General features: G+C 35.3%; 1 protein-coding gene across 1 annotated transcript; it reads left to right on the forward strand.

The window, feature by feature from the left end:
- Positions 1 to 91: 91 nt before the first annotated feature.
- LOC110377796 (putative fatty acyl-CoA reductase CG5065) lies at positions 92 to 25,258 on the forward strand. Its single transcript, XM_021336814.3, has 8 exons — positions 92 to 268; positions 21,343 to 21,539; positions 21,618 to 21,926; positions 22,227 to 22,422; positions 22,858 to 23,056; positions 23,431 to 23,670; positions 23,990 to 24,247; positions 24,399 to 25,258. The coding sequence occupies exons 2-8, from the start codon at positions 21,345 to 21,347 to the stop codon at positions 24,556 to 24,558; spliced, it is 1,557 nt and encodes a 518-aa protein (XP_021192489.3). The 5' UTR covers positions 92 to 268; positions 21,343 to 21,344; the 3' UTR covers positions 24,559 to 25,258.
- Positions 25,259 to 25,384: the final 126 nt, after the last annotated feature.

Genomic DNA, 25,384 nt, shown 5'->3' on the forward strand with positions numbered 1-25,384 from the left:
TTACGTTTGTTTGGTTCTCAAAGCCATTAACACGTGTAACTTCAATATTAACTCAAGCTCCCGATTTGTCCTAAGCATAGCGGCCACATTGACGTCGCTCGCTCGTCTATGCTTTGACCGCGAAGTTGCTTAGAGGTTGTATACTTCTCGCTTATCTTTACCGAGGCTGCGTCTCCGCTCGTTCAGTCCGACACCACAGGTGCGCGAGAGAGGAAGCCTGTATCACAGACCTCCGAATTTACCGCTCCACGATCATCAATAACAAACAGTAAGTTTATACTAGTTGCGTAACTATAACGAGTTGGAACGGATCGAGAAAAAATTGTGACTGTTTTTGGCTGGTGCGTTTGTTACATAAAAATTCGTGGTCGATATTTGATATCGATATTTTTTGGGCACAGATTTTATTTTGACGGTCGCGTATACAATGTATCAAGTCGTTGTGTTGGAAATTTGAATTTCATTGTTTGTTATTGTTGTAATTCCATAGAGGATTTACAATATTTAATTCTATAGCGTCGCACTAATGATTTTAATTTATCCTACTATGTAACGATAGGTACTTATAGGTTTAAAGTTCATACCATTAATTTTAATAACGTCTGACAACTATGCCATTCGCTTAGTTGTCACACGTGAGTACCAAGCTTTACTTTACAATCTAAACACACGCAGAATAATAAAAGTATACGCATGTCTGACCTTTGTGGGCTAAATTTAAACTAACTTAGCTTACTACCCGTCTAAGTAACCTTAGTCGGATCTACTGGCCCATACATATTAAGCTAAGGTTGTTGTATAAATTACTTAGAATGGTCAGCGACATATCCAGTTACTCAAGAGATATTTGCGTATACAAAACAGGCATTTAGGATGTCGAGATTAGACGGCAAAAATATCTAATCTATGCATTATCCTATCTCTATAATTTTGAAGCGTGAAATCTTTTATTGGTAAAGGGCTTATTACACTTGACTAAATTCAGTCGTCTAAATGATTCAATCACTAAATTCAGACAAATGTAATCGCATTTAGGAAGGTAGGTTTCATTAAATCATTTAGGAACCTAATTAGAAGACTGAATTTATTCAAGTGTAATAAGCCCTTATCTGTAATTGTCACATACATAGATCAAACCATCTAAAGTTCCAAAGTACAAAAATCCAAATAGTGCAATTGTAAAGTACAATCATGCTACGCCAACTTGAGCGGACTTTGTTCTACTAGGTTAATGACCTGCCGGAATTGTAACAATAACCCAAAATATTCGTTCCTCCATACAGACCCACGCTAATACTTTCTAAATTAACGTTTGGTTAGAAATTGAACGTCTTTTTCGAACTGTTCGCTTGTAAGCTCCAATTTATCTTTCATCATTTTTATTGTCCCACTGCAGTGCACTGTTGACTACCATCTCTTCCATATATGAGATTAAGGAATGAGCGTCAATCACTATATGCTTTTTCAAAGAATATTGGCAATCTCAGAGTTTCCCGCAAAATGTTTTCCTTCACCATTACTTAGCCATTGGTGTCCAAGATACTCTAAGAAAGTATGTATAGGTATAGAACTTAGAAAAATATTCACTTGCTTGAAAGGCAGGTCTCTTAACCGCTAGGCTAAAACATAGGCTACCAGTTTAAAATTAAACTGTGCCAAATTAATTGGTGCGATCAAAATTGCTGTGAAAAAGAAAAGTTACATTAAAAAAAGAAAAATTCGTTATACTCCAATAATTTATTTTTCTTTAGAATACTCAATTTAATAATAATTTTATCTATAGAATAATGATTATTTATGTATCGTCTGTGTACCTACATAGAACATTGTCAAAAATCAGAAACATAATTGTCAAGTTTTAATTATTAACTACAAATTAAACGAAACATTAAAAACAGAAAGAAACCCATTATTTATTTAATTATAATTTTGTTTTATATTTATAAATCTAATGATATAAAAACGTGAATAACAACGGCAATTATTGCTGCTACGTAATATGCATTTACATCATGGATAAATACATCTACAATTTATTAAATATATAATTAAATAAAACTACGTTATAAATTATAAATACAACATGACTACTTAATTCATTCATTTTATTTACAAGTAAATACTTGCAAATAACATGGAGTGCGTTTAATGGGCGGTAATTTATTGATAACCTAAACAATAAACATATACAATCTTGATAGCTTATATGAACCCCTTAAAACTGCCTATATCGACTAGAGAAAAATTTCAGGACCGTATAAGTATTAGCTTTCCAAACCTAAAGGAAGTTTTAGAATCGCTTCGGGTGATTCAAACTAGCGGTTTCCCCGCGTTTTCACCCGCGTCCTGTAAGGAATACTACCCGTGCTGGGATAAGATAATTTGCTGTAATTTTTTAAGTTAATTTGCTGCGCCCTAACAGGGTAATGTATACCTAGGATAAGGATGTATTTCTGTAACTGTATACATTTTTGCAATAAATAAATAAATAGATATAATTATTCTATAGTAACATAGTGGGGGATTGGGAATCTGTAGCTTTAAAACAGTGAACAAAATTTCAAACGGTTTAGTAGCTTCGGAGCCTTTAGGACAATTTTTTTTATATGAAGCTTTATATTCTTTATACCTACTCTTTATTATATGAATACTATATATGTAGATTGATATAGTTTTACTTCTTTGTGCAAAACAGTGTAGTGAGGAAAATCGTAATGTGAATCGTAAACACTACTATTGGTTCAGCAATCACATATTTAGTATTTTTTCCTCTTTTATCGTATAATTAGTCATCTTATTATCTGCACGCAATTAGGTGATATGGGACCTTTTTTTAATTGGTCAATTATACCTGACTTGTTAAGGTTTTTCCGTCAACATAGATGTTTTACTGGTACTTAAAATTATGGCGACTTGGAAAATAAACAGGTACTTCCTATATTTGTATTTGTTTCGTTTTCATAATAACTTAAGTTTAAGTCGTAACTTAGTTCATTAGGGAGAGTAGATCCATAGGTATCCTCTGTGTGACTAGCTCTTTCCCAAAGGTATGTTGGGGTCAACTTCCAGTCGAATTCGGAAGGCTCTAAGGCAGTGGTTCTTAACCGGTGGTCCGCGGACCACTGGTGGTCCCTGGAGGCATTCCAAGTGGTCCGCGAAGCTTAGCTTCGCGACGTTGCTATACGTTACTTAATTTTTAACGACTTATAATTGCGAGCTTGGGTTTTCGCTTGGACGTATATCGGGGGTGTCGTACCTAGTCCCCCTAGTAGTTTGGGCTACATTTTACGTAATTTTGGTTTTGAGTCTTAAAAAATAATTAAAATTTCGCGCTCGCTTCGCTCGCGTATTCAGAAACTGTATGCCTTTATTTTTGCATTTGTCAACAAACAAAAAGTTAAGTACGTTTGGGCAAAATTTTACGTAATATTTGGTTTAAGTCCGATAAAATTTCGCTCTCGCTTCGCTCGCTTATTCAGAAACTATATCGTGGCCCTTATTTTTGCATTTGTCAACAAACAAAACATTAAGTACGTTTGGGCTAAATTTTACGAAATTGTTGTTTTAAGTCCGATAAAAATTTCGCGCTCGCTTCGCTCGCGTATTCAGAAACTATATGCCCTTATTTTTGCATTTGTCAACAAACAAAAAGTTTAGTACGTTTGGGCTACATTTTACGTAGTATTTGGTTTAAGTCCGAAAAAATATCGCGCTCGCTTCGCTCGCGCATTTGGAAACTGCAAACATGGGCAAGTTTTTCTTTATTTGCATTTGCTTACCTACACAACTGCCGACATGCGTTTAGCTTTGAGTAGAACTGACCCAAAAATTCATTTTTTTTTTTAAATAAATAGTAAAGAAATTAGTGCTAATTTTGGTAAACCGATGAGGTGGTCCCCGGCAAGACAAAATTTAGTTAAAGTGGTCCCTCATGTCAAAAAGGTTAAGAACCACTGCTCTAAGGGTAGGCAAAAGCCAATAACTATGACAATCAATCAACCAAGGCGAATGTGGCTGCCCGGTTAACTAAGTTTTGTAGTTGATGTACAAATAAAATATAAACACACGGCTTAAAAATGCGCGCGAAAGTTAAATGGAACGCGATTTAGTTTAAAAATCGAATTGAAAAAAAAGTTATCAAAATGGTTGACTTTCATTTGGTCTCATTCATTTTGCTATCGACTTCAAAAAAAAGGTTTTTTGGTACGGTTCGTTCCTCGGCTTAGACAACTAAAGAGTTTTTGGAACAAGTTTCTAATGGTTTTAGAACGGCGTTTTGATGTTTTTCTGTGAATATATTAATTTTAAAATACTTTTTAGATATCGGCATAGCGAATACACTGATATAGTAAAGTGATTATAGATGGTTTATTCGAAGTTTTCTGTGTATTAGATAAATATTTTTTATGAGCTATGCGAATCAAAATCATGCTATTGCGAATTTGATTTAGCGTGCTTGTGTAGTACTTAGATCAATCGATTTATTACCTATATTTTTCGAAACCCGAAATCATTACTTGTATAAACCTGAACTAATAACCAAACCAGTGAATTGGAACACTCGTTAAAGTTGGGAAAGTGTTTTGAACTCAATAATTTCTAGATACAAGAACACTTAATTTCATACTTTGTTTCTTTGCAGCTCCCTAATACTAAGCACACTAACTACTTAGTAGATTTCTAATCAGTCTTATAATCGGAAATCACAGCCTCTCTCAGGAAATTCTCGTTTGGGCAGTGGACATCCGATATGCACATTAGTCGTACAGTCTAAAAGCAAAGATGCGCAGCATGGAAATTAATTCACTTTCCCCTTCGAACTGCGCAAGTTTACTATAGTTTTACTTATAGGATAGTTAGATATTTTACACCGCGAAAAGCACTTTTCATACAATGCCTTCCAAAGTTACTAGGGCTCCATAAGGCCTGAAGAGACGCACCGAAAAGTAAACATTGTAGCACGGCACGTCAAAAATAATAATATGTTTTTCATTCTCATTGTTTTCTAACTCTTTTATAATTATATAAGATCTTAACAAAGCTAACTAAATAACGATATTATCGCTTCTCCAGAGACTCCTTGAAAAATACACAATGAATAAGATTTTCACATGCAATTTTAATTTGGCTGGATTTTAAACAATGTCTTGTAAAAAATAATACCTTCAAAATTGTAAACTAGGCACTGAGGTCATGAAAGTGGCAAGTCAAAGATTTTGCAAATTATTACAAGGATTTTTTTTTGTAGTCTTTAGCGCGACGTATGTATGCTTGCCTTCAAGTGCCTTAAATGAAAAACCAATAAAATTTTTATTTTATTTTTGTTTGAAAAAATAATAATATTCTTGTCAATTTTTCTATCATCTGAAGCGATTTTCTTCATGAAAATCGTGTCGGATGGTTTGAAGAGTCACGGGGAGGAGCTTGTTCCACCCTTTCTGTCCAATGAGCATCCCTTATTTCAGTGTGTGCACTCGATTGCAATGTGTATGACCAGATCGATGCATTCCTACCCTTTCCCCTATCATTCTACTAGAGCACTAATTAGTACTACCTATGCATGTTGTCGTATTTGGTTTACGAGTGTGTGTATTTGTTTGTGTTTGGGTATGTGTGTGAGAATGCAATAGTGTCAATGTGTGCCTTGCATGATCGAATATCCTGGCTCTTATGAACTCCTGGTAGCTCAGAATGTCTGAGGGCTGTGTTGATAGATATACATTGCCGATTAAGCAGGCCACTAAGCTAATTTATATGTAGCTTAATATATATTTATTTATTAAACTAATAAATTGCTATAAATAGCTTTATTTTGAGATTCATGAATGTTTGCTATATTTTTTCTTAGTATCTACGATATTTTTCTCCAATGCCCATGATTAGGCTGGTAAAAGTATTTTTAAAGTGCCATTCAACAGCTAAAAGAGCTATTGACACGAAAACTTGTAGTTTCACTGGAAAACGTCATTACGGATGATGACACGTTAAAAGTTTAATTCTTCATAAATATTAATTTCCCAACACTTAAATTACGTCTTACATTACATACTTTTCACACCTCAGCTAAAGTCATAAAAGGCTAGATTTTTATTAAGTGACGAACTTAGACCTCTAACTTCTAGACTAAGCTGCTAAATGTTAATGTAATATAAATAGCAATGTCTGAATTTTATTGATTCCTCTTAACAGAAAATTGACTTTTCAATGTCATTCTAAGACGGTGAGAAAAGTTTGTATCAAATACTTATAATAATACATGCTATTCATGGCGCATTTTCTCCGATAACCGTCCGTATTTTCTTAAAACAACTCTTTGCATTGAAAATCAAACGAGAAAATTAATATTAACAGTCGTTTTAGAAAACCTGACGCTTACGTTGTCGGTGCACATGGGCTCTTAGAAGCATTCAAATCCCAGCCACGTAATTATGTAATTGTTTGAACAAAAACGCGGGAAACCACGATTCATTAGGTACCTAAACGTTAAGTTCCATCGTAAGTAGGTATAAGAAAATGGGAAAATAAGTAGCTAATATTTTTAGGGTTCTCTGAAAATTAATATATAATTTTTTGTTTATCTAATTAAGACTGTTTGATCGCACATTATGCCATGATCTGATTTTACTTCATGTTTTCCAAGCATTTCTGTTGAATTAGCGTTTTTCATGTTTTCAAAGAGTACCTACCTATAATTATTGAAATAGAAATACAGACAGCGATTGCATCGGATCCAATTACCATGTAGGTGACTGACGTTTTTCGATCATATCATTAAGTAATAAAAGGAGATGGCCAAATTTTCATAGAAAAAAAACCCAGAATCGACAGCAATGAAATGGTTACCAATAGGTTCTTTATGATAGACCTTTGATGGTGCCAAAAAATCCAGACTGAAATCCATGGGGTATAGGAGCTATTTCATATTATCGCAAAAATAGGTTATGTTGAATATATGTTGATTTTAAAGATTATTAACATCAAGGGACATAAAAAAGCAAAGTAAACTAACATTATACAAGCCACTAGTAACAACCCCATAGTTTCAGAGTTGGCCTGGTGATTAAAAGGTCTTGTATTTAACCACTCCAGACAGTGCCGTAACTAGGGCGGTGCCAGCGGTGCCCAGGCACAGGGCGCAGACCCTGGAGGGGCGCAGAAATGACCAGACCAGTATCTAGTTTTGTTTCATGCATGGTAGTTAGTAGGTACATTTTGTTTTATTGCGAATATGGTGTAGACGTGCCCTCTGTACTATCTATATCTATATGGCATTTTTCAAGCAATCTTGAAACAACAACACTTGTAAAGGTGGTTTTATATTTGTCTGATGTGTCGTGACGTGACGCGTCAGAACGGTATCGGTTTCATACATTTAGTACTAGCTGGTGCCCGCGACTTCGTCTGCGCAGGATTAGTATTTCGAACAATATTTTTATAAATTGTAGCTTGTAGCCTATGTGTTATTCTGATGTACCTATAAGCTATATTATTGTAAAGTTTCATTAAAATCCATTCAGTAGTTTTTGCGTGAAAGAGTAACAAATATCCATCATGTATACAAACTTTCGCGTTTATAATGTTAGTAGGATGGTAACGTTCACACTAAATAGATTTATTTTTATGCACATTTGTCCACTTTATTGTCAGAGCCTGGTTAGAGCATTTTTCAAGGGCGCAGTTTTGAAAGCTCGCACCGGGCGCATAAAAGGCTAGTTACGGCACTGACTCCAGATACGATTAAGCACCGACCTTACCTACTTGGAGAGGTTTCGCAGTTACATGCAACCTTCACAACTGGCTATGAAATGTTTTTGGAGAAATTGTCTTTGAAAATCGCGCCATGTGACATTATCAAATATAACAAATGACTTAGCAATGTAAAACGGTCCAATCACGAGTCTGCATTCAACTTCTAACGAACATCAAACAGTAAAAGTAAACTTTTTTGTGAACTAAAATCTTGATCGAAAAAACGTTATAAAAAGAGAACCCCATGGTTTTTAGATGTTTTGAAATACTTTTTAAAATCCACAAATTATACTGAATCCAATCATACATATGAAGTTCCTGTCGACTCTGGGTGTTTTTTTGGCCATCTCCTTTCATTTCCAAACTCTGTAATATATTACGCAAGAAAAGTTAAATATAGAAAAGAATCAATCAATAAATTAGTAAAAGGTAAATATAGAAACGAATATATGAGTACATATTTATTTGGTTAATAAATCTTATTTACAACCTCGAAATGTTTCTTAATATAGCCTGTATTTCCGTATTGCTTTACAGCTTAGAATCCTAGTTTGTAGTAGGGGTCGGAAGGCACACCTTGTGACGACAAGGGCCCTATGACCCCATGGGTTGTGGTTCTACGACTTACCTGTATGACGACCTGCGTTTCACACAACTAGGTACCTATCGCAGTGTTTTGTTTATTTAAATATGCTTTCGAGGAATGATAAATCCGATCGTCGCTTGTTTTTTATTGAAGGATGGGACTCTGTCGATGTCAGATAGTTATGAGTTTGAGTATTCCTGAGCCATATGTTTGGCATAATAATATTACTTTGTACCGTTTTTAAGGCAGCACGACATCTTAACTCCCGACATTTTATATTTAGCAATACGTGAAATTCAGTCTCCTTCATAAATTAATTTAAAACGATTTCTAAATTTAAAAAGTAATGTTAGTTATTATATATCTGCAATACCTAGACAGTTTTTTTCCGCAAAGTTGGTCGTAATATATAGTTATAGTTAGGTAATTCGTCTGTCTAGACTCTAAACTAGACTCTCTCTTCCTAAGTTCGGGTTACTTTAAGATTAATCACCAGCCCAATGCAGAATGACAAGATTTTGGTTTTAAATATTAGTACGTCATGTCACTTACTTATGTACTTGATATAGTAATAAAATGTTATTTATCGTCTTTTTTACTATCCCATTTTAAAGTGAACTAGATATCTTCTAGATTCCGGATTGGACCTTCAAGCCTCGTCGGCAATTTCTTATATTAACAAAAACTAAGTGCAAACTGTCCACGGCATCATTATAGTATGTGTATAAAATATGTTCTAATTTATTAATTAGAGTTTAATTATAAACTGTCTTCCGCATACTATTAAATTGTACAGACACTCTCGTAAACACATATTCCTCATTATAACCTTCTCAATGTTTTAATTTCTCAGTAGCTCTACAACTCTTTTATTATCTTACGCCATTTGTGCAACCTTCCAAAATAATTTAAGAACATGAATAAACAGTTTTTTTGAAAATGTGCAAGACGTTTTAACACATGCGTGTTAATTTGTAAACAAATACCAAATCTTACATTGCACACAGACATACCTACAGTAGCTACGAAACTTCCTTTGCAAATGCTTAATAATTTTGATCAGTGATTACAATCACTTCCCCGGAGAAGATTGGTCAATTTGGCTTCCGCCAGCTGTTCCCATGAGAACTACTTAAGGCGAGGAATTGGTCAACAATAATTCCATAACCGGCACGCGCATCTAAGGCGCCAAAAGGGGTCGGAGCGTCTGAGCGGGGCGAGGATAACAATACGCGCGCTAGCTTATAACTAAAAGTCGTAAGCGACAAAATGGTTTTGTAATTTTATTATTTAGAAATGATAATTTGATAAAAATTCCTTCTACAATTTTAAAGAGTATGTATATACTCAACTACTAAAAAAGTTAAGAGGTTTAAATCGGTCCCGTATGCCCATAATATGTGAATCTCTTTTTAAAAAGAGGTATGTTTGATATATTTTTCTCTGTTATAAAAGTTACCTAATCATGTTTCTACAACAAACAAAATAAGGTTTATATCGTGAACTTTCAGATAACCAAGTTGTATTTTGATCCGTTTTGTATTTACTGAGAAAAATTGAAATCCTTGGGGCCAAAAATTCCAATTCGTCCTCTTAACCCGCCTTTCTTCTTAATTTTACTACCTATCTTATACTGAAAACAAATCGTGGCAGCGCATTCAAACACACAAACTTTTATTCTTCAGTTTTACAGAAAGAATCTTCAAAACTTTCAGTAAATTATGCTGATTGTAATTTCGTCGTCCGTTAAAATGGTGTCCACAAAAGAATCGAGTTTTGACGGTTCATTTATAATAATTATCTAGCTTGTGCCCAATAAAAAATCTCTAATAAAGATCGAAGTCTAATAACAAATCCTTTCCAGTTCATCTCCATTTTTCTTTCGTAATTCTAACATCGACTGTATCCAAGACAGTAGCATCGTCACAGATTATAAACAGATTATAGTCGGGTCATTAACCTTTGACATCATTATTTATACATCAAACTTTGGAGACAGTTGTTTTTTTTCGTGTTGAATGAGGTTTACAATTTTTGATGATGACCATCGTTATGTGGGTCAACTATTTTGTTTCTTTGTCCTAATAGTTAAGGAACTGAATAGATTTTTTTCACTGTTCGCAAGTTAGGCTATCCAGTCTACTTTGACTAATCACTCTTACCAAGGGGTGTCGTATTTGGCCGGCCAGGTCAGAAAGGCAATCCCTTTATGTAAAACACTAGTACTCAACTGCACCGGGTAAACTGGAAGCCAACCCCAGCAGAGTTGGGAAAAGGCTAGGCAGATGATGTGAAGCTACTCTATCCCCGGAGGAAATGGGCTATGTTTCATCTGGGCACTGGAAGTAGTTGCCCCGAGACGCAAGTGAAATTACTTACGTTATCTGAACCTTTATCTAAAGACTACGACGTTGCGCATTCTCATAGACTAACATATTGTAGAGTCGATACGTAGTTTCGTACCTACATCTATACTTTTTGTTATAAAATAGCATAAACTTGATAAAAACTTACAATTAACGGTTGCAAAGGTCGATATAATTACGCGTCCTTCGTTGTACATAAATTCATATGAGATATACCTAGTGTTTCTTAAGATATGTACACTGATGACTAATGGGTTTAGGATGAAAAAAATATCGGAAGATTTCTTTTGATCTGGATCAAATTGCACGTACTTTCAATCGCTCAGGGCTTTATATTCCAGAGCAAAAAAATACGTACAGAAGCGATGAATGCAGACATCATTAATCACTTGTCTACTTTTTTGGCAAATAGTTTATGTTATGTCATGTTCAACTTTTATTAGCTCCTAAAAAACCTGTTGAACTAGAAGTTATTGAACTGTATTAAATTAATTCGTTATTTATACGGCTAAAAATAGTTTGATAAACAAACTTATAGCCAATGAGAGATTCTGTCATTGACATGGTGCTAAAATGAAAAAGGTGTCTAGTCTATGTTAATCAATAGATTTATGACCAATATAGGGCATCAAAAAATTGCTCCTCATCGCTGTCACTGGGTAATGTACCCAAAAGACTGGCAGCATTGCCACGTTGGATGGCAATGCTCAACCTCTGTGCGAAATAAAAGCCAGCCTTTGGGTCCCGGGAAGTGTCAACCAGGCGCTGGGAAATATCCCTGGCAAGAAGGTGGGCGCTCGGACCCCACGGCCCTAGAGTTTCAACCCCAAACGGCTCAAACATGTAATTGCCTATAAGGTTACCCAGTGACAGCGATGAGGAGCAATTTTTTGATGCCCTATATTAGTTTTAAGTTGTATATATATATATATAAGTTTATTTTATTTTCAATTAATGTAAATATTTTGTGAATAAATAACCTTTTTTATGACCAAGGCTACTTTAATTATGTTAATAGTAATAATAAGAAGAAATTTTTAAATGTTTTTTATTTTTGAATTTAATATTTAAAAGTAAATAATATGATGAGAAATAAATAAATGAACTAAATAGTAACGTCATAAGAAAACATTAAACTCACACTTTGGTAAAAATATAAAATACTTTTTTCACAATGTAAAGAGAGAAAATATTACATTTTTTAATTATTATAAATTTTAATGTTTTGTACATATTATACTTTTTATTTTGATAGCAAAAATTTTCTTTCTCCCTGCGCGTTTATGTGAAAACCGGTTCGTCTATTTAGAGCCCTGTAGACATACATATGTATATGTTTGTTTATATATTTTTTGTACTTTTCATCGTTCGACTTTCATCGACACGTTAGTTACCTACGTAAGTAAGTAGGTAGTTCCGATTTTTCCGAATTATAATATTAAAATTGGTTTTATTAATTATCCCATGTTAACATTAAAAATACAATTTATCAATAGTTTTCTTAATAAGTTATTTCGTTAACTACGCTTGGCAACAGTACAGAGCAAAGGTTTAAAAGGTTGAGGTTAGTCCTTGTTACGTATAGACAATTTGACAAGTGATTTTGTGACGATCATAAATATTTAAATTAAAACCTCTCCTCGAAGTTTCTTGAGGCAGTACCTACGTGCGACACATTGCGTGCGGCAAAAAACATGTCGTATGGTTCCGAGTGTCATCTTTTGTTCTGGTAGTTGTCATTTGTTTGTGGTCGCTCGTATAAGCACGACACCGCCCTCAAACGCAGCATTCGGGCCCGGAAAATTCGAGTGGAAAAGCTAGTGTGGAAGCGCGATTAGAGCCTCTAGCACATTGTAGACTGCAGGCTACCCGACAGTTCGCCCGATGGTTGCCACTAGCGCCTGACAGTTTATTTTGAACGTAATCATGAATAGAGTCAAACGTTCTAGTCGGCCTGAAAGACAGGGATTAGAAATGTATAAATATGTGACCGGAAAATTAACTCTATATTTATTAAAATCTTCGGGAAAACGACTTCATTTAGGTATCCACAAAACCATGTTATAACTTAATTAGCTCAAGACGATGCCACATTATATTTACTATGTACACATCTACTCATCAGCTGGGCATACAAGGTATTTACGAAACGGTCAAGGTCGAGCAGTTATTGTCAAACGTTATCTAAGAGTATTTCACCTTGAAATGTAAGCACAAGTTGAACCACCTATGTATACCTACTTCGCACATATCATCAAGTAGATATAAGTTAGCAATAAAAACACTCTAATAGTGATTTGACTGGTCACGCTTAGAAAGTAAAGCAATACCTAGTATCAACACTTAATACATCAATGAATTACATAAGCATTTTTTTTGTATGATTTAATTGTTCAAATAGACTTGCAGTTCTTTTGTAAAATATATTTGAGAGGTGCACGTAATTAAACTTTCTAATCGGTTGGTAAATCGATACTCTTCCTACATACTCCTAGGCTTAGTCTATCTAGGTCTGGTCTAAAAACCGTCAGCTGCTTAAGAAGCGTTGAGCACGAAAGATTGTTTAAGGTTACTTTGAAATAGCAAGAATCTGGATATGACTAACCATTTTGTACCTATCTATGCTCTGTAAAGTAAAAAATAAAGGTACAAATTAACTTTACATAATTCCGGCATAAAGCACTCAAGATTATATACCTACTTACAAGTTCACAGTATTTTAATTTAATTTTCCCATAGTAGAAACAAGTAGCCATGTATCGCAATTGCGACATGCCATTTGGGCCATACATATTCGCTCTCGTCTTAGAAGGTCGACATTCTATGGCCCTCTTGCTTGTCAAACTAGTACCGACATGGAATACATTTTTACATTCTAGAGATTTTTTTTCTAGAATATTCCAGGTAATAAATTATTCTGTAGATCTTAGTACTTGCGCGATGATATCATCATCGAATTTGGAAATTTTGGAAGTTAGTTCAATGCACTTTGTTATGCAATGATTTACGGCCAGTTAGTGACCGTTAGTTAGTCTAAGATACGAGTTCGTTTTAAAATAACTTGTTTAGAACATCTGGCAGTTCTATGTAGTAGATTCATATATGTATGGTATATTTGTTACCATTTTTTATAATTTACTGGCGGTTTTCCCGCTGTTTCCCCGATCTTCCCGTACCCGGATGAAATACAGCCTCTATTCATTTGGTATAATGTAGCTTCCCAACATGTAGTTTCAAAGCTTATTCATTTCAAACAAACAATTTTTTCCCTCTATAATATTAGTGTTGATTAAAACAGTATGTTTTTTAGGCATTAGGTAATTATGATTTTTAGTTTAGACGGATCTTCACTGCATATTTTACTTACCTACCACTTTGGGCGCGAACCTCAGTTTACGCTGAGTGCATTTGTAATAAATGTTATTTTTAAACAAAAAATCTCTCGTTCTTAACTCTAATGCCAAAAAACTAAGCACAGTTTTGGATTATAACGCATAGCAGTTAAATATTACCTCATTTAGAGGTTAACGATCCCAAGTTACTAAACTAACTTAAATGATGAAATAGAATTAAATGCATTTTATGACAAAGTTGTTTACATTTGTATGTTCTAGTTTTTTTAGATCATTTATTTTACATCATAAGTTTTACGTAGCTAGCCCAGGAAATATTTAATTCTACATTAAATTAGAACAATTATTCTCCATCCTAAATTGTGGACTTACTAAACTCAATTTTGAAAACCGATGACTCGAAGATACTTTGGTCATTACTGAAGCATGAAGATGAATACTAAGCAGTTCCTATTTCGTCGCTTTGCTTGTACCCAAAATCTATATAAGTACGTATATGGTATAGTTAAAACAATGCTTTTGTTATTTTAGCCAAAATAACCTCATCCTTCAAAACCTTATCTTCGTTTTATGTTGATCCTGCAAATATTATTTTTCCTTGTTCCGGTAACAAAGGAAACCTTAAAGCTGTTTATGGATATTCGCGTTCTTTAAGTTTTTAACTTCCTTCATCTACATTTAACTCTATTTTCGAGTTCTAATATTTACAAACCCATCCTGCATCATAAAAATAGCTGTACCTGGTTTATTTTCCGCGGCCGGATAAAAAGAGAGCCTATATGGCCTTTTTCAGGGTCTAGACTGGCAAAAATATTTCAATTTATTCAGCAGTTTTGTCATGTCAGTCGGACAGACAGATAGAGTTACTTTCGCAATTACATATAGAGGTAATATTATAGTATGGAATGCTCCAAGTGTATTTTGTATTTTCTCTGAGATTAAGCTAGTCAATAATATAGGTGGCTACATAAGAGCTATGTACATGAAATTATGAACCTAAGTGTGTATTTCGTGGCCACAGTCTAGCAATTATAGAACTGTTGCGGTCTAGCTTTAGCCTAATATTACCAGACGTACCTAGGTAGATTGGTAAGTAGGTACTCTAGAAATCAGCAGTCATCAGTCAGTCATTATTTTGGGGCTACAATTATGTGGTTGAATGCAGTTTTTGCAAAAATGGGTTTTGGCTGGATCTGTATTGACGGTATGGTATAATTTATTCTGGATGAAACGTAGCCAGCGTCGTTTCTCAAGCTCTGGGCTATACCTATATGCCAATATTGTTTCAGTACTTTTGACATGAAAACGCGACAGAATGATAGAGAGTGACCGTTTTTAACCCCCGACGCAAAAACGACGGGGTGTTATAAGTTTGACGTGTCTGTGTGTGTGTGTGTGTGTGTGTGTGTGTGTGTATGTGGCATCGTAGCTCCCAAACGGATGATCCGATTGTAATGCGGTTTTTTTTGTTTAAAAGGTATGTCAGTCGGGAGTGTTCTTAGCTATGTTTGGTGGAAATCGGTTCAGGTCTTCAAGGTCATCAGCTCGTTTGCTAGATGTGATAGGAATGTTACACGCTCAGTTTACTTGCAAGTATATGTGGGATCTGAAATTTGAAACACGAATGTCTTTTGGAACCACTGAGCTGGTCTGCTGTTAGGGCACGAAGGTAGGAGACGTAACCCTGAACTGCCTTTTAGTAAACCCATCGAGTTTGGGCTCGTTGAATTTGTCTTGACGAGTTCTCTTCATGTTTCTGATTGACGAGAACCTGATGCTGGAAATGGGATGTGGCGGATGAAACCCTGGAATGCCGGAATGAAACGGATAAACCGATTTATATTTTTGCTGAAAATCTAGAATGTCCAAAGGTTAATCTTTATTGTTTCTCAATCTGCGCAATTCTCCCAGAGCCAGATTGTCATGAGGATTGTTAAACAGCTTCCTTTGGCCGAGATCGCATATAGCGACCCCATCTTAAGATAAAAGAAATTAAATGAAAGAAGGAAAAATTAAGGAGCTCCTTTAAAAAGCATGAAATAAAATTAAATTATAAATTTAAAAAAACCCCCGACCCAAAAAAAGTACGCAATAATTATGACAAAAGGTTAAAAACGCTAATCCCTATAAAAAGCAAAAAATAACTTTTAACACTACGTTAACTAAATTTTGACGTGTCGGGGGACCGCTTTTTACCTTCATAAATACTTACATAAATCAAATGATACCTACCTAATTACAAAATTCGTTTAAAAAAAAACACGTATCTAAAGTAATGAATTAGAGCGGTCCCCCGACACGACAAAATTTAGTTAACGTAGTGTTAAAAGTTATTTTTTGCTTTTTATAGGGATTAGCGTTTTTAACCTTTTGTCATAATTATTGCGTACTTTTTTTGGGTCGGGGGTTTTTTTAAATTTATAATTTAATTTTATCTCGTATGTACTAAGCTCGTAAATCAAACGTGAAGCTTTATGCTTTAATTGCGGGTGTATATTTTATTGATTTAGATTCTGGTAATTTGAGCATCGGTTTTATATTACCTACTCAGAACGTGTATCTAATTTGATTTATCAAAGGCAACGTTATTTCAAACGAGTGAAAGAATTGTAAGGGTCCGGTATAAAGCAAGACGGACTGATTATTACGAAACAATATAACCTGTCATTTTTCGTCATAGTATTATTTCTTTGCCATTAGACACTTCCAGAGGGCCAACTGTTCGAGAAACATTGAACGTAGCGCAACTAATAGTTGATACGTCACGGTATATATTTTGAACATAAAGTGAAGTTCATCTTATTTGACGTAGTATTTGAAATCAATGAAAGAAGTCGTTAAAAATAGAACAGTTGGTTTCGGAATTAAAGTGGCTATGGAAATTCAACAATTATTTTTGAGTGACCAAACGTTACCTTAAACAGAAAACTTGCGAAATATGTCATTGTAGGTACCTATATATATTCTCATATATGAAAGAACTACGCATATTTGTTAATATCCATGTAAACATTCACCCTTGGAGATTATATCATTAAATAAATGTGCAATGGTCAGTGTACGGCTGTCAATTACCTTCTTGTTATACCTTGTACTACTGGAAAAATAATGAAGTATTTATTTCTCAATGAAATTAATTTAGGCGAAGGAATAGGGATAGTTTGAAAGACGATATACCTACGACGCGACGTGAGTTAACAGATTAGAATATATGCTGCGCCAACCACAAATAAAAATGGGATGGGCTGGAGAATGAACAAGAAGCAACTTCAATGCGATTTGTAAATTACCTAATTGTCTCTTAGGTCTAGCTGCATCTCTCAGTTGCATTCCCGCTTTAGGTTAGGTTTTTAGAACGTTTAGTCGTATAATGCCTAATTCGCAAAATGGCACCCGATTCTTAAAAGGGCCAATTCGTGAATGGACTAGTTCTCAAAAGGACTAATTCGCGAAATGGCTAATTCTCAAAAAGACTAAGTAGTAAAATGCCTAATTCGTAAATGGACTCATTCGTAAAAGGACTAATTCGTAAAATGGCTAATTCTTCAAATGGCCAACTTTTACCAACTCCTGCCATGAGTTAAATTACATGCATACATACAGTTTAAACATTTATGCTGAGATTTCCTCAATATTTTCTTCAACTGTTTATCCACAGTAACCGACCCCATACACTCGTTTTTATTGACACATCGCCAAATTGAAACGAAATTATTCTAAGTAATTATAATGCGTTCTTCAATTTTTGTCTTGAAATAACCTTACCTATAAAGTAGAACATAACCTAGAAAATTAAATTAGTTTTTTCATGTCATTTAACTCATGGCAGGAGTTGGTAAAAGTTGGCCATTTGAAGAATTAGCCATTTTACGAATTAGTCCTTTTACGAATGAGTTCTTTTACGAATTAGGCATTTTACTACTTAGTCCTTTTGAGAATTAGCCATTTCGCGAATTAGTCCTTTCCAGAATCAGTCCATTCACGAATTGGCCTTTTTGCGACTGTTTGCCATTTTGCGAATTAGGCATTATACGACTAAACGTTTTAGAAGACTAAATTAGGGGCAATGATTAATTAGTTTTTGTTATCTTCAGATTAAGATTTTAAATATAATTGAGTAAAGGAAGTCCCATACAAATTAGCAAGTTAAATGACCAGTCTAAAAATAAACCTATTACAGCTATAACAGTTATTTAAGAGCACATTAATAATGTTGTTTACAAAACTTTATTTGCTTATGTGCAAATAAATAAACTTTATATGTAATTTATTCTAGTAGACTCTCATTAATATATTAGTTATTGCATCGATGTGTTTCGTGGCCTTCGCGACTTAAGGGTGCCACCACACTAGACTAACAGCCATCATCATGGCCTATCTCTGTATCTTAATCCAATGGCGGAAGAATGTGGGGATCGTGATCTAGCCTAAGTACTGCCCTGGACTGGGTACAGGACCTATAGGTACTCCTTTTGAGTTACTTATCTAAAGATAAACCATCTTGATATGACATATATCCCCCTGGTGCCAAACCTAAAATTAAAAAAGCTAAGTACGCCCTTGCCTTTATCAAAGCGTCTCAGTGTTTCACTCCTTAATTGTGGTTGGGAAATGTTAAGAATGAAAGTTCAGTCAAAAACATCTGAATAATAGGCAAGTAGGTAGGTATTGCTAAAAACTCAAGGCAAGCAAAAGCTGTTTAATATTCAAACAGAAATTCCACATGAGCCAATGCGACTGCAGCTTTACAAACACCAGAAAAAAAAGAAGCGTTTTAATTATTACGTAATCATATTACGGGCGGGTTAAAAATAATCTAAGCAGTTAAGCTCGTGGAATATTTTTGTTGTGCAAGTCGTGGAAACGTCCGATTTCGCGGCCAATTTTGATTGCGTTACCGAGTAAGTACGGACCAGTCCGTCTGACAACGTACCCTCATGTCGATACATTGATTCTTATGCAGTCTGCTTGCATTAGAAAGCTTAAGGCGTCATTGAGGCAACTAAGTAGTGAAACGACTAACAAGCTCGTTGCAGCAATGATAATGATTGATCTCATTGTCCCCGCTCGATGCAATCAATTACGTTTTCTCGCTGGTACGTGCATGTTAAGACATAGTGCTCAACGTGTAACTATAGTCTAATATCTAGGCAATAATGTTTACATAAGATAGGTAATCGGTCTATAATTTAGAACATTATAACAGAAAGGAAAATGTTTAATATGCTTTCACTTGTTCGATGTTTTACGAACCTCTTGTAATAAGAACCATATCAACAGACCTCAACTCAACCACAATATAATATTTTTCAATGGAACGTAATAATTGTTTATGTAAGCGGATTATATCTATTTTTGTGGCCAGCACACTGCATACCGTTATGATAGCCCAAGTTTTATATTATGGTGATGGGAGCTACTTGTTGGAGGTCACACCATGTGCGACGAAACGGTTGTTGCTACTTTGCATTTATGTCAACTGCTTTATATTAAAAGCCAACTATTCTTACCAATGTTTTCAACGGGTATTTAGGTAAGTAATTTATTAGAGTGAACCTTTTACTATTTTTCAATAATTTTTAAAGTTCCCTTAAGTGAATAAACTATACTTGTCAAAAATATTTTTCGTCGTAGATTTCGAGTGTAACAAAATCTGTTAAACAAAATACCAGTGCTTTTAGGAGAAAAAGTCCACTTGAAACCGTCATTTCATGAAGCTTAATCAGTCAGTTAAAGTATAACTTAAAAATGTAGATACATAAAACTAGATAGCACATGTGAACATGGCCTTATCTATTGGTTCGTTTGACATAGTGTCCTTGTCCATGAGTTCACATCAGTAACACTTTAGCCATTCTTAACTTTGAACACACATTTTTTGTGATCATCTTCTATGTGAAGTAAGGAAATGACTGGCTTACCATCATGGATGCATCTAGAAGAACTAATCAGATTTTCATATATAAACGATATAAGTAGGTTCTAAGGAATGTTTTGGTAACTCGTCGTAGGAGATGAGTAGCCAAGATAGTGGTAAGAGTTAAAGGATTAAAAAAATTGCACGTGGGCTGGCAAACGCTGGTTGAGGTATTACAACAATTAATTCTAGATTTATAATATTTGGCGTGAGGATATCTACTGAGAGATTCGCATACCATTACAATCCTAACTATAAATCCAAAAAAAAAACTGCCGCTGTTGTGTCTAGGTAAATATTACACCTAGGTACTGTGTCTACACACAACGTCACCTAGTGTTAATGATATATCAGTCGCACTTATTGATAGGTATAATTTTTAGATATGTGACCTTGTCTGTACTAAACGCATTCAATTCATTGTCAGAAAACAAAAGTATGAATGAAAGCTTACCATGTACGCATAAGTTGGGAACTAGTGAGCTGTAGAGCATGTCACATATATAACCACCCTATCACTTCTAGCGGTTTCTAGTCAGTAGGAACTACTTCCCGCAATCGGATATAAAGTATTCTGTAGCTTTCCTCGATAAATAGGCTATCTAATACTGTAGTATTTTTCAAATTGGTCTAATAGTTCTTGAGAGTACGTATCGAAAAAAAAATGTTTGTCATCTATTTGTTTTACAATTCAGATTAGTTTAAAAGGCATGCAGTACCGTTGATTATACATCTCGAATACATGGTTAATTTATGCGTCGATACTCATGACTTGGTACAACACAAATACATGAGTTTTTACGCTAGTTCACAAATTCCCCAGACACTTAACCTTCGTACAAGCTATTGCTTAACGCGTGCGAGTTACGAAAACTAGACGTCGTAAATTGTAATGGCTTGATAAAATTGTTGTTTGTTATAACAATTTGTTTTTATACTTCAAAACATCTGGCATTGGGTAGGTATGTAGGTACCCACAAAGATACTTCTTCGTATGAATCTATAAAAACTCAGTTGGAAGAGCGAACTACTCACGCACTCAGATGAAAAGTAGCCTGTAGCCTTCCTTGATGTATGAAAATCCAAATAAATATTTAGGACCAGTAGTTGACTCACGGAGGTAGCTAAGTAGTACTGAGATAAATAAATAAACCTATATGTTGTATCTTAAGAGCTTAAGTTAGGTTGAAGACTACTAGACTGTGTTGCAATCGCAACCACAAATTCTGTGAAGTCTAACAATGTAAAGGACACGATAAACCACACGCTTGCCCATAATATTTAAGCATTAGGACTCAGGACAATCCTTGCAAGAACGTAGCTTATACATAAAACCAATGTAATCTAACAGTGACCTTTTCCTTATTTCAGAAATGTCATCCCCTTCGATTCGCGACTTCTACAAGGGTAGAAACATCCTTGTGACTGGGGGTACCGGGTTCATGGGCAAAGTGCTCATAGAGAAACTGCTGTACTCCGTTCCTGAAGTCGGTAACATCTACATACTGATGAGACCAAAGAGAGGGAAGTCTGTTAGTCAGAGAACCGAAGATTTGCAACGATTGAAGGTAAGGTTTGCCAAGCTGGGCTTAAAATCCTATCTCAAACAAACCAAAAATATTAACCGACTATTATTTCTATTGCAGCTTTTCGAACGCTTGCGAACTGAAAATCCCAATGCCTTAAAGAAATTAAAACCACTACAAGGTGATGTTTTGTTCGACAACTTGGGACTATCTGATGCTGATATAGAACTGTTAACGAAAGAAGTGTCTGTGGTATTCCATTTTGCCGCAACGTTGAGACTGGAGGCGCCATTGAAAGACAATGTCAATATGAACACCTGTGGCACTCAAAGAGCGATAGACTTAGCCAAGAGAATGAAGAAACTGCAAATATTTGTGCACTTATCTACGGCTTTTTGTTACCCTGACTACGAAGTGCTAGGAGAAAAGGTAAGACTTCTATTTAGGTACTGCGTTAACCTATCAGGGAAGACTACGCTGAGCTACGCCGCTACGGCCGTAGGCGTATAACTAAGTTAAAATTCTACTTTTTTTTTATTTTTATATTATTTATGTATAATATTTTTATTTACACAGATATTTACAATACATATTTACAATAAAAATCAAAAACTATCCTAGTAAAACAAACAACTAAAAAGCGTCAAAATTCTACTTGATCTACACTCTAGAAATACATGTATGCAGTACAAAATACTGAAACTAATTTTAATGTTCTCCTGCTTTCAGTGCCACGCTCCGCCAGTCAAGCCAGATAACGTGATGAAGCTGATTGAATGGCTAGACGACAAACAAGTAGACTTGCTAACCCCATCATTGCTGGGCCCACATCCCAACTGCTACACATTCTCTAAGCGACTCGCTGAGAATATCGTCGAACAAGCTTATCAAGACTTGCCGATTGTCATCGCTCGCCCTAGTATAGGTACGTTATGATTATTTGAAAACCTTATTCCAATTGAAAACCCAACCATCATTGAGAGACCAACATAAAGCCCGTTAATAAGAAAATATTTTCAAAACTGTGGCATTCCCCAAATCAACTAAGGAATCTTGCTGAAAAATTCTTTATGTATTTTATTTGAACCAAAAAAAGTCGGACACTTTTGTTGTATGGAATCCCCACAAAATATACATATGTATAATGTTACATCGGCAACAGAAATACATCATCTGTGAAAATTTCAACTCTCTAACCATCACGGTTCATGAGATATAGCCTGGTGACAGAAGGACGGACAGAGGAGCACAAACAATATGGTCGCGTTTTACCCTTTGGGTACGGAACCCTAGAAAACCAACGAAGTCAGCCCATATAAAGAACTTGGCTTTAAATAATATGTCCAACTTATGTTTGCAGTGTGTCCATCAGTGAAGGAACCCATGCCAGGTTGGGTGGACAATCTGAACGGGCCAGTTGGCGTGATGCTGGGCGCTGGTAAAGGCGTCATCAGAACCATGTTGTGTGATGGCTCTCTGGTAGCTCAGGTCATCCCGGTCGATATCGCAATCAATGCCATTATTGCTATAGGAATGATTGAAGGCACTAGGACTGAAAAGTAAGTATGAAACTCTCTCTTAAAGATTGTAAGATTCCGGAGATTTCTTACGAGATAAATATAATTGACCATATTATCAGTCTTTCAAAGATTTAACCAAATAGTACCGACACCTACAACATTATGTTGCTATCATTAGTAGGTACCACAGGATAAACTTCCCTATATCATTCAGAAATGAAGCAAACTGAATGCTCAAACCGCCAGGTGCACAAAGCTCCATTAAAATTAAAGCTTCATTAAATCTATTGCTGACACTTTTTATCTGGTTGAAGAAAGAGTCAGCAATAGATTTAAAGAAGCATTCACTTTAATGGAGCTTTATGCAACTGACGGAATGTTAACTTGAAATGAATCTGCTTAATACTTTTCAGACCTGAATCATTGCCAGTATACAACGTGAACAACGGTCATCAAAAACCGACGACGTGGGGAGACGTCCTTTCGGTAGCTAAAGCTTATGGCCGGAAATATCCCCTTTCTTGGCCACTATGGTACCCAAACGGTGACATCACCACGAACCCAATTCTTCACGAGTACAAAAGGATTTTCTACCACTTAGTTCCTGCTTACCTCATCGACTTTCTTCTGTTTTTATTAGGCCAGAAACGACTGTGAGTGTGTTTTGTTTTTTACGTTATTAAATAGCCTTGTCAAAATCAAAATACATACGAATATATTATTGATCACCCGTGGGAGCTACTGCCTTCTAATGGTGAATATTTTAAATCGGTCCAGTAGTTTTTGAGTTTATCCATTACAACCAAACAAACAAACAAAGTTTTCCTCTTTATAATATTAGTATAGATAGCCAGTATGTAACTGTGTGCCCGACATTCTGCCTTTTTTGACTAAGGGTTCCCAGGATTTAAGCTATTTATAAGGTTCCGCGTGAACTCTGAATAGTTTGAATAATTTACAACTCTTCCGCAGAATGATTCGTATCCAAGAACGAATATCTCGAGGCTTGGAAGTCCTGCAATATTTCACAATGCGTCCATGGAACTTCCCTTGTCCTAACTACGATGCAGTTAGAGAAAAATTAAATCCAGAAGAGCAAGCAATTTTCAATACCGATATCAAGGATGTGGATCGCGACGAGTATATGAAAATATGTATAGAAGGAGGCAGAGTTTTCTGCTTCAAAGAGGATCCAACTAAAGTCCCAATGAATAGGGCTTATCACAATTTGTAAGTATTTTGCTACTTGAAATCTCCTGTAGCCATACTTACCTATGCCTAGCTAGTAATATTGTATAGGTACTGCTTAAAAGTCTGAGCCTAAACCACTTGTTTCATGTAGATATTATCTATATTTAAAAACTGTTGTTTTTTGTTTCAGCCTTTACGTACTGGACTGGTTCGTCAAGATCATGTTTTGGCTGTTTGTATTCTCCGTATTGGCTAATTGGTTTTCACCTGTCAAGTCACTATTCTCTTTAGGGGAGCCTGTTGTCAAGCACCTGCCGTTCTTAGGAAAAGTAATTGAAAAGCAGGACTAATACAATATGTATCATTCAATGTTTTACTACTGGTGAAGGTCCTTAGATAAAGGATAACTGGAAGAAAGGAAAAATACTTTATATCGTGTAGGTTTAGTTCTTGCCAAACTTGATGTCGTATCGGAACATCCGAGGGTCACTGCGCTGAAACCATTTTTTTATATCAGCGCTTGACAGGGCTGCGAGGGGAGTATGGGCCACATACTTGTAATGTATTTGTGAACCGCCATTAAGTTTGGCTAGGACAATATCACAGGCTTGACACGTCGTAAATAAAATATTTTTATAATGACTGACGACTGCATGGTACGCAAATATGACTGTCTCATATCTGAATTCTTATGCCTAGTAAAAATTTGGTCAGTCGCTTGCTATTTTAGCCATGGCGTTGCCGGACAAGATTTTGTTTTAATACGCAATATTTGTAAAAAAAAACATTAGGACATTAACAAGACCTAAGCATTACCTACTTTGTTCATATACTGTTTTCAAAACAAGACGACAGGATTACGTCACGATCATTTCAGGAAATATGAACTTCTAAGTCAAAATTATTATAAAAGCTCTTGAGGGGGAGAAAATAACTAGTCACATCAGTCTGAAAGATATAACTCTGGATTAAGGACTGATTTCTTTTACCCTCATAGAGCGTGTGTTAACATAGTAAGATAGACGGGGTTTCTTGACGGGGAGTAAGAGGGCCCGAGTATACCGATAACATGAACGTCCGTTTTTCTTAAAACAACTGTTTACTTTGTAATTTCAACATGAAGTCCATAGTGCCCAAAAAGTTGTCTTAGGAAAACTGACGTAGGTATATGTCGAG

Source organism: Helicoverpa armigera, chromosome 1 (genome assembly GCF_030705265.1).
Source record: "Helicoverpa armigera isolate CAAS_96S chromosome 1, ASM3070526v1, whole genome shotgun sequence".
NCBI lineage: Eukaryota > Metazoa > Arthropoda > Insecta > Lepidoptera > Noctuidae > Helicoverpa > Helicoverpa armigera.